The sequence below is a fragment of the Notolepis coatsorum genome (genome assembly GCF_963971535.1).
Source record: "Notolepis coatsorum genome assembly, chromosome: 16".
Taxonomy (NCBI): domain Eukaryota; kingdom Metazoa; phylum Chordata; class Actinopteri; order Aulopiformes; family Paralepididae; genus Notolepis; species Notolepis coatsorum.
In genome coordinates, this window is record NC_140180.1 from 84991793 (window position 1) to 85002870 (window position 11078).

Genomic DNA, 11078 nt, shown 5'->3' on the forward strand with positions numbered 1-11078 from the left:
CCCCTATCGTCTCCCAGATGGTAATGCACCCTTTTGGATTGGACTCAATGAAAATCGATGAGAAAAAAAATATCCGGAATCCACATTTTACTTCTCACGCATGTAACCGGAGCCGATCAGATTCATTCTGGACCCTCAGCACAGCGTGTAATATGTGTTTTACAGTATACGCGTTGGATCAATAAAAGGATAGATTTTTGGAATGGCGCTCAGGAATTGGAGTAATCCATTTTGATACCATCTGATCTCAGGTAAGGAATCTATTTTACCAGTCTTAGGATAATCAGACCTGTTTTCACAGAGATATAAGCTTTTCCCCTATATGTTGATATGGCTGTTTGACTGTAAGAGCGATCAGGAACTGAGAGAATCGATTTTCAGCTCGCGGCACCAGCGTGCACACGTACACATATACTATCGATAATCTAGCGTTTATTTGAAAACGATTCATAAATAGGCCGAAAAATGACAACGTTCTAGAATATTACAGTACAGGGCGATTATCATGGAATCTTTTTTCCCCCTTGAAAACGAGGGCTTTTCAAAATGCTATAAAACGGAAATGAACCGATAAAAAAACAATCCGCTTTGACAATGTTCACTGGAAATGAGTCATTGATAAGCGACGGGCAGATTAGACACATAGCCATAATTTAAAACATAGATTAGGCGATATTAATGCTAACATTGAAGTGGATGGTGGGCATTCAAGCACTAAATGCGCGCCCCCTGCTGGGCACTGAAAGTGTTAATGAGACTCTAATACAGTGAACACTTGATGGCTTATATCCTAATCTGATTCCATTTTTCACATCCTTACCCTTACCTTCACCTTAACATTAACCTCTTTAGTTGAGTTTAGTTTATTTGACAATAAAGAAATAAGGTCATCCTTGATGGTGTTGACAGCGACGATGGCGTAAGTAGGCAGTGTCCATAACAATGAACAAACCACTACAGAACTAAACGAGGCTTAAACAATAACAACAATAATAACCCGATACCTTCAGGAGGTCCCTGCAGACGTCATGTCTCACCCTGGTCTAAAATAGAGATCAGTTGCTGAAATACTTAGGGTTTGATGTCCTAATCTGGTTTAATTATTCATGAGAGCCTAAATGTGCAGCCACCATGCTGTGATGGAGACACGCAGGGAGGCCATGGCTGGATCACTGCGTGGCTGTGGTGCATTTTCCTCTCAAGTTGACCCAGTGCTTATAGCCTCTTATGCATCAGGCAAAACATGGGGCTAGTTTTGCATAACACGCCTGACAATTGCATAATAAGTAATTTGTGATTTGTTATAATTTATACTTATAACACATGCATGAGTCTGGTCTCTTTTGAAAGGAAACATTCAGAACTTTCACTCTGAGTAATCACTCTGAGTGATAATGAAATAGAGTTACAGAGGTTTGAATACACGGAAGTAAAAGTTTTGTTTACTCACATTTCTGTTTACTTGTTGCCAGATGCCTGTTTTTGAGTTCCAGCTGAGAGGTAGGAGCTGGAAACCAACGGTTCCATAGCCTGAAGTCTTATCTAGTACAGGTCCAAAGTTGATAACCACCCCACGGAAAATGAGTGTTTTACAAAGGTTCTTGTAATGTGTGTACCAGCAATAATTCGGCATGACTATCCAAAATGGCCATCTGCTGCCATTGATTCCGACGCGCTAGTCAAAACAAAGAACTGACTTCCGGTTTGCGACGTTCTGGTGAGCAGCCACATGAAAGAGCTCCCGGTCAATGAATATCAAAAAAAGGAAGTAAAACAATTCAAAACTAAATAAAAAGTGAAGATTCGAGGACAAAAGAAAGAAGGAAGAATGAACACGAGGACAAATGAAAGAAAAACAGCCCCAGATGAAGTAAATACACCGAAGCTATGTAGAAATAAAGAAAATTCAGAAAAAGAAAGGAACCAGGTCCCAACAACGTGCAGGAGGCGGGAGAGGATGGAAGGTGCCGGGAGGGGAAGGAGAGAGGCCTACGCCGACGCAGAGGATGGAGAGGGCGCGCAGGTGGACCAGAACCGAGAGACGAGGACGAGGAGAGGAGGACAGGAGGAGGAAAAGAGGGGACCTGAACCGATTCAAAGCAGATCAACTATGAAGAACGACAAAGGGACACGAGAAAGGGGCATGAAGGGACACGGTGATCCAAGGAAAGATATAAGACAAAATCAACGTGGAAGAGTACCCAATATAAACATACACACGTGGATGAGAATAGATGCAACAAACTATAACACCAGGGGGCGGCTGGGTGGCGCAGCGGACATTGCGCTCGTCACCAACGCAAGAGACACCGGGTTCGACTCCGGCTGTCGGCGTTGCCTCCGGCTTGGGCCGGCCGTCATACTAACTCAATTGGCAGAGTTAGCGGGTGGAAGTCGATGGGTGGTAATCTGGACGTTGTGGACAGCGACTCCTACAGGTCGGTTGGGGGACGCCTGCACAGCAGAGACAGGAAAATAGCGGGGGTAGTGTGAGCCTCCCACACGTTACACCTCGCCAAATGAGAGTCCGCGCTGGCAGGTGAAAAGATGTGACAGGCTGCCTCCACATGTATCGGAGGGGACATGTGATGCAAGGCTTCTATCCTCCCTACAACCGACCAGTGGGGGGCATATGCGAGCAATGTTCAAGACAGGGGAGGGGAGAATTGGCACGGCTAAATCGGGATGGGAGAAAAATAGAAAAAAAGAGGAGAAAAAAAAGTGGATAAAAAAAAAAAAAACTATAACACCAGAATTTAGAATAATTAACACTATGATTTACAATACACACGTTATAGACAAACGATTTTTTAAATGTATTTTAAAAATGGACACGCTGATTAGGAAACATATTGGGGAATAATACACGATGGACTGGTATGAAGGAACTACAGGATTACACGTGACACACAATACAAATGAACACGAGCATAAGAAAGACAAATTCAGAGCATTGACCGGGAGCTCTGAGGCTGTCCACAGAACGAATGTTGGACTTATATAGTGCGCATTTCGCCACTAGGGGGAGCCCTCTCACTAGGAGAGCCATTATTCCTCACCCTTCCAACAGGGAACAGAGGGATACGATTAAGATCCTCTAACACCATGGGAGCACCAATGTTGTCTTTTTATTTGAGTTATGTTAGAATCTGAGTTATGTTAGAATAGCAGTTGCTTTATGGGCGGTTAGGTGGCGTAGCGGAGATTGCGTTCGTCACCAACCCCGGAGCTGTGAGCTCGCCTGTTCGAATCCAGCTCACAGCTCCGGGGTTGTCACCAGCTTGGCTGGCCGTTCACACTAATACAATTGGCTGTATTAGAGGGTGGGAGAAGCTGGCGGGGTGGGTCCGGGTCGTTGTAAACAGCGACTCCTACAGTTCGGTCGGGGCGCCTGCTAAGCGCGGATAGGACCTGAGTGGGATAGTGTGATCCTTCCACACGCTACGCCCTCTCAGGGAGGATCCGCGCTGCCAGGTGAAAAGAAGCGGTTGATTGGCTGGACGTGTGTCGGAGGAAGCACGTGATAGCCTCCACTCTCCCAGATGATCTGACTGTGGGGGGTAAGTGCGCAGCGACCAGGAAGGGATTGGGAATTGGCATACGACTAACATTGGGATGGGAGAAAATCGGAGGAAAATGGAGGGGGAAAAACGATAAAAAAAAAAAAAAAAAAAAAAAAAAAATAGCAGTTGCTTTAAATGTGCACATGGACATTTGTGAAGGACAAGAATTCAAAATGTTGGACAATAATAGAGGCTTGGAGAATCTCCATTGAGGATATCTCCATCACTAGGGGGGGGGGCTTCTCCCATAGGAGAGCTAATTCCCCTCCAAACCGCCAACGGGGGCAAAAAGTGCTAACCATATAGCTTATTTTATTTTCATTAAATTTTTTGTCAGTTTTATGTATATAGTGATATCGGTGACATGGGAGGTACAGAGGTGGGCAGGCTGAGTTCAGTGGGGGGAAATGTCGGGGGGAGGGGCCATCGTTCCGGTGGTTCGACCCGGGAGAGGGGGGGCCTTGCGTGTTGTGGGATCGGTATGGGGGGTTGGGGTTTCCTGGGGCCCTCGGCCGCCGTGGCCTGGGCGGTCTGGTCACCGGTCCGGGGGGGCACCGGGCTTGGGGTCGCAGGGGGTCGGGGGGCCATTGAGGTGTGGTGCTTTGGCCTTCTGCAGGGCTTGGGGTTCTCGTGCGGCGGGGGCCTGGCGGTCGGGCCGGTGCGGGGGGGGGAGGGGGCTCTGGGTGCTCGGCTCCGCGCATGGTGGACCAGGATATGGGGGTGTTCTGTTTCTCGGGGAGGAGGGCGGGAGGGAGGGGTTTCTCTTATGGGGGTCAGAGCGGCTGAGCTTTGCCCAGTGGGGTCTTGCATGTTGGGGGGTCAATGTGGGTGGGGTGGGGCTCTCGGTGACATGGGAGGTAGCGGGCTTGGCTCGGTGGGGGGGAGTCCCCTATCCTCTCCTCTACTGGGCCTGGCCCAATTCATTCAAGGGACCCGTGTCGCTGGGGGCCCGGCTCCGCGCGTATCGGCCTGGGATATGGGGGAGTTCTATGGGCTTAGCTCAGGGGGGGGGGGGGGGGGGGGGGGGGTCAGGGGAGGGGGGCCATTGTTTCCGTGGTTTGGCCCGGGAGAGGGGGGTCTTGTATGTTGTGGGGTCGTTGTGCGTGGGGTGGGGTGCTTGGTGACATGGGAGGTAGCGGGCTTGGCTCGGTGGGGGGGAGTACCACCCCTTGCTCCTCTACTGAGCCTGGCCCAATTAAATTCAAGGGACCCGTGTCGCTGAGTGCTTGGCCCCCGCGTGGGACGGACCTGGGATGTGGGGAGCCCTATTTCTAGAGGTGTATGGCGGGAGGGGGGGGGGGGTCCCTCTTATGGGGGTCTGGGTGGCTGAACGCAGCCGCATTATAGTAATGGGGCCCATGTCTGTATACTGTTGTGTTATTGATGTTATTGTAGGTTTTGTCTAAGTGTATGTACTGTAAATGAAAATGTAAGTAAAAAAAAATTAACCGGCTTCTTCTTTGTCTTTCTTGTTGCAATCACCTGTGGGATACCCATGGCTCCAGAATTTTATTGGCTACAAAGGTAGTCAATCATTTTAGCCATCAGATGTGACTGGTCCGTTCAGGACCCGGCCAAACCTGACGTGGTCACTTGTCTGAATGGCTTGTCAAACCTCTGGTTCTCTATTACATTAGCACTCAAAGTGATTTTTCTTTATTGTGTAAGAAACCTATGCATGTGCTATAAGTATAAAGTATAATAAATCACAAATTACTTTGGGTATGCAATCGACAGGCGTTTTATGCTAAATGTGCCTGACCACAGTGGATTTCATTCCGGCTCAGGTATGGCTCAGTTCTGGCTCAAGTCTGGCTCAGGTCTGGCTCAGGTCTGACTCAAGGTCTGGCTCAGGTCTGGTTCAGGTCTCTCTCAAGGTCTGGCTCAGGTCTGGTTCAAGGTCTGGTTCAGGTCTGGCTCAAAGTCTGGTTTAGGTCTGGCTCTAGGTCTGGCTCAAGGTCTGGCTCAAGGTCTGTCTCAGGGTCTGGTTCAGGGTCTGGTTCAGGTCTGGCTCAAGGTCTGGCTCAAGGTCTGTCTCAGGGTCTGGTTCAGGTCTGGCTCAAGGTCTGTCTCAGGGTCTGGTTCAGGTCTGGTTCAGGGTCTGGCTCAGGTCTGGGTCAGGTCTGGCTCAGGGCCACTGGCTGTTGATATAGTGTAACTAGGTTGTTAGTTCAGTAGGGGCCACACAGGCTGGCCAGCCTGAAAGGGAGATGAGACACCAACACTCCCTGGCCTTCTGCCACACTGCAAACAAACCACTCTCTTTTGTGTGTGTGGTGATGTCATCCTACCACCAGACACACAGAAAGGATGTGTATGTGTGCTGAGCCACCTGTATGCAGAGGTCTATGTGTATGTGTGCTGTGCCACCTGTATGCAGGGGTCTATGTGTGCTGTGCCACCTGTATGCAGGGGTCTATGTGTGCTGAGCCACCTGTATGCAGGGGTCTATGTGCGCTGTGCCACCTGTATGCAGGGGTCTATGTGCGCTGTGCCACCTGTATGCAGGGGTCTATGTGTGCTGTGCCACCTGTATGCAGGGGTCTATGTGTGCTGAGCCACCTGTATGCAGGGGTCTATGTGCGCTGTGCCACCTGTATGCAGGGGTCTATGTGCGCTGTGCCACCTGTATGCAGGGGTCTATGTGCGCTGTGCCACCTGTATGCAGGGGTCTATGTGTGCTGAGCCACCTGTATGCAGGGGTCTATGTGTGCTGTGCCACCTGTATGCAGGGGTCTATGTGCGCTGAGCCACCTGTATGCAGGGGTCTATGTGTGCTGTGCCACCTGTATGCAGGGGTCTATGTGCGCTGAGCCACCTGTATGCAGGGGTCTATGTGCGCTGTGCCACCTGTATGCAGGGGTCTATGTGCGCTGTGCCACCTGTATGCAGGGGTCTATGTGTGCTGAGCCACCTGTATGCAGGGGTCTATGTGTGCTGTGCCACCTGTATGCAGGGGTCTATGTGCGCTGAGCCACCTGTATGCAGGGGTCTATGTGCGCTGTGCCACCTGTATGCAGGGGTCTATGTGCGCTGTGCCACCTGTATGCAGGGGTCTATGTGCGCTGTGCCACCTGTATGCAGGGGTCTATGTGCGCTGAGCCACCTGTATGCAGGGGTCTATGTGTGCTGTGCCACCTGTATGCAGGGGTCTATGTGCGCTGAGCCACCTGTATGCAGGGGTCTATGTGCGCTGAGCCACCTGTATGCAGGGGTCTATGTGTATGTGTGCTGTGCCACCTGTATGCAGGGGTCTATGTGTGCTGTGCCACCTGTATGCAGGGGTCTATGTGCGCTGAGCCACCTGTATGCAGGGGTCTATGTGTATGTGTGCTGTGCCACCTGTATGCAGGGGTCTATGTGTATGTGTGCTGTGCCACCTGTATGCAGGGGTCTATGTGTGCGACTCACAGGATCTGCACGAGTCATTATGTTAATTTCCTACAATTTCCCTGTAGTCTTGTCATTTTGAATCTGCCAATAATCCACTCAAACTCTTTCATGTCATTGTCCATTTGATAGGATGTTGTCTGATTAGATATTTGTTGTCAGATACAATTTTGTCCAGAATTCCATAACTGTTAATAATGTACTGGTAGCTTGGTAGGTAAGGAGATACCAGAGGAAATCTCATTGTGCTAAATAACTAGTGAATTAGATTAGATTAGATTCAAATGTTGTGTCATCATACAGCAGTGAGCACATATATATATATATATACATTGTATACAGCATTATTGTGCATGCTATCACAGTTATATGGGTAGACTATAGTTTTAGGTAGGTAGTAGTTATGATTACAGTGTAATAGACAATAGACAGGCAGTATAGACAGTGAAAGCAGTAGGCACTAGGCAGGTATAAATTGAGTATAGGCAACAGAGTTCAAAGTTCATACAGTATAGGTAACAGAGCCTAGAGTTGCTCCTTGCTGAGGATCCTGTGACCCCCCCCCCCCCCCCCCCAAGGACCCCTGGACCGTCCCTGGACCCCTTGTAAGAACCACATCTTCACAACACAATGTCTCTCCTCTATTGGCTCCTCATATGGTAGTTTCCCCCCCTGCTCCTCCCCCAGGTAGACATCATCATTACCAGCGACAGCGGCGAGCTGTCTGACTTCGTGGAGAACGTGGAGTGGGAGTGTCACGGCATGCCGGCCACCAAGAACGTGATCATGTACGGCTGCTGCTCCGACCCGTACCCCGACATCACCTTCACTGTGCTGCTTCAGAGACGCTCCGCCTTCTACATCTTCAACCTCCTGCTGCCCTGCTTCCTCATCTCCTTCCTGGCTCCGCTGGGCTTCTACCTGCCGGCCGACTCTGGGGAGAAGGTGTCCCTGGGGGTCACGGTGCTGCTGGCCCTCACCGTGTTCCAGCTGATGGTGGCGGAGAGCATGCCGCCCTCGGAGAGCGTGCCGCTTATAGGTGAGCATGTCGCCCCTCGGAGAGTGCACAGAGTGCTTTACAACAGTAGTATATAACATCAATAAAATACAGTAAGAGACATTTGAAGAAAAGAATAAAACATTCAAATGAGCTAAAACAACAGAATAGACAACAAAAAAACTAAAAACAAAAAGACATGAACAGAAAAACAGCTATATGTGTTTAAAAGCCCGCCTGTAGAGGTACATTTTTAGCTGCCTTTTAAAAATGTGTTCAGAAGGAGCGGTTTTCAAGTTTAGGGAGAGGGCGTTCCAGACCCTTGGGGCTGTCACCGCGAAAGCTCTGTCCCCCTTGGTTTTAAGCCTGGTCCTGGGCACCACCAGGAGCTCATGGTCGGGTGAGCGCAGTGACCAGCTGGAGGAAAGTGGGTGGATGAGCTCGCTAATGTAGGCTAATGTTGCCCATGGAGGGCGCTGTAGGCGAACACCAGGACCTGAAATTTACCAGGAGCCAGTGCAGGGAAGCTAGGATGGGGGTGATGTGGCATGATCTGTTTGACCTAGTGAGTAGCCTGGCAGCAGCATTAATTGGACCAACTGAAGTTGATCCACGGATGTTTTATTTAGGCAGATGAACAGTGAGTTGCAGTAGTCGAGTCTGGATGAAATAAAGGTGTGTAAAGACATTTCCAGTTCATTGTGGGATATGATGGAGTTTAGCAATGTTTCTCAGATGAAAGAAACAGGTGCAGGTCAGAGCTTTGACCTGTTTGTCCAAGCGCATAGCCTGTTCAAATATAACCCTGAGGTTTCTTAAGTGGGGAGCACATTTCCTTTAAGGGACCCCATGTACGTGGCTACTCTAGCGGGAGATACCCTTAAATATATTAATGAGAAGGCCTAGGAGGAGCATGTAAAGGGCAAACAGGATTGGCACTAGTACAGATCCCTGTGGTACGCCACATTAGAGAGGTGTGGTTTTAAAAGGGCCGACAGCTACGGATAAACTTATTGGCTACTTATTTAGTTGCAGAGGTGTGACAGAGTTTATGTAGTTGCAGAGGTGTGACAGAGTTGATGTAGTTGCAGAGGTGTGACAGAGTTGATGTAGTTGCAGAGGTGTGACAGAGTTGATGTAGTTGCAGAGGTGTGACAGAGTTTATGTAGTTATAGTTGTGACAGAGTTGATGTAGAGGTGTGACAGAGTTTATGTAGTTATAGTTGTGACAGAGTTGATGTAGAGGTGTGACAGAGTTGATGTAGTTATAGTTGTGACAGAGTTGATGTAGAGGTGTGACAGAGTTGATGTAGTTATAGTTGTGACAGAGTTGATGTAGAGGTGTGACAGAGTTGATGTAGTTATAGTTGTGACAGAGTTGATGCAGAGGTGTGACAGAGTTGATTTAGTTATAGTTGTGACAGAGTTGATGTAGTTATAGTTGTGACAGAGTTGATGTTGGCTACCTTTCATTATCAGTCAGGAAGCTATACCTTTCAATTTCATTCAGAAACTCCAGTTTATATAGATATTTACACACATGCTGTTATTACCATATGAAAACCAGTGACATCCTTCAGTAGGTACTGTGGTTTACCCTGGTACCAGTGAGAGGGTAGGTACTGTGGTTTACCCTGGCATCAGTGAGAGGGTAGGTACTGTGGTTTACCCTGGTAACAGTGAGAGGGTAACACCCTGCTTACCAAACGGTAGTAGCCTAACTACAAATTAATTAATAATGTTGTTTTTACACTGCTACTGTTTACAAACATGACAGTCAATACTACTGTACATGTATTGTTTTACTTTAGGAGATAGGCGATAGGAGATAGGAGATGCAAGCAGACCAGCTAAAACCTTTTAGACTATAGGACATTTAGAAATGAGAAAATGTCAAATAGAAACATCCTTCTGTCTCTCCGTCTGTCTCACAGGGAAGTACTACATCGCCACAATGACCATGATCACAGCCTCGACGGCCCTCACCATCTTCATCATGAACATCCACTTCTGTGGTGCTGAGGCCAAGCCTGTCCCCCACTGGGCCAAAGTCCTCATCATAGACTACATGTCTAAGATCTTCTTCGTCTACGAGGTGGGTGAGAACTGTGGCTCTTCCTCCTCCTCCTCCTCTTCCCCTTACTTCCAAGAGGAGTTCACCCATCAGAACTTCAGTCCGCACGCTCAAACCAACGGGAAGCCGCGGGGCCAAGAGGAGCAGTATCGCCAACACAAGCAGCCCAGGCCGCAGACCCCCAAGCCCCAGCACAGAGTGAAGCAGCACCACATCACCAGGGACCAGAGGAACCAGCTCTCCAGCTCCTCCCCTGGGAAGTACGAGGGTTCCAGAGGGCCCGACCCCGCGGGGGACTGCTGCAAGGAGCCCCAAAAGGTCTCCTGTTGCCCGGAGGACCAGAAGCCCCCCTGCTGCCCCGAGGACCAGAAGCCTCCGGTCCAGGGCCCCACCACCATCACCTTCTGTCCCTGTGTGTTCTGCAGCCACTGCGACGGCGTCCCCGGTGTGGACGCCAAGCTGGTGCGGAACGTGGAGTACATCGCCAACTGCTTCCGCGAGCAGCGGACCACGTGCGCCAAGGTGGCGGAGTGGAAGAAGGTCGCCAAGGTGATGGACCGCTTCTTCATGTGGATATTCTTCATCATGGTCTTCCTCATGAGCATCCTCATCATCGGGAAAGCACCGTGAACCAAAGCGGAGATATGTGGTCCCCCCCCCCCCTACTTGACCCGTCTGGAGTTAACTCTTATTGGTCAAATGACAAAAGAACATTGCATTGTAAAAACATTTTTATAAGCATGTTGTATTTAAGCATGTTGTGTACGCATCAATACTTTTATAAGCATCTCACATCTAATAACCAAAAACACAATAATTTCACATTTCAGTTCACGAGTTAATCACTCAAAAAAGGTCAGTCAGTCAATCAATTAAGCAGTCAATCAATCATTTAAGCAGTCAGTCAGTCAGTCAATCAAATGGAACCTACCATGGTCCAATCAATAAAGCAAAAAACACAGTGAACATTCCAGGTGATTAATTCAATAAATAAACAAACAAACTACAAAATATAGCAGTAAACCAGAGTCCAGTGTGTGTGTGATGAATGTGT

At 48.9% G+C, this 11078-nt stretch overlaps 1 protein-coding gene across 1 annotated transcript in view; it reads left to right on the forward strand.

The window, feature by feature from the left end:
• Positions 1–10654, forward strand: part of LOC311243040 (neuronal acetylcholine receptor subunit alpha-9-II) — a gene marked incomplete at its 3' end in the record, with an annotated part of 34932 nt that extends 24278 nt beyond the window's left edge. Inside the window, exons 3-5 of the mRNA XM_084332111.1 lie at positions 5351–5394; positions 7641–7992; positions 9885–10654. Coding sequence (XP_084188237.1) covers positions 5351–5394; positions 7641–7992; positions 9885–10654 — 1166 coding nt within the window. The remainder of the gene's footprint in view (positions 1–5350; positions 5395–7640; positions 7993–9884) is intronic.
• Between the last annotated feature and the right edge of the window lie 424 nt (positions 10655–11078).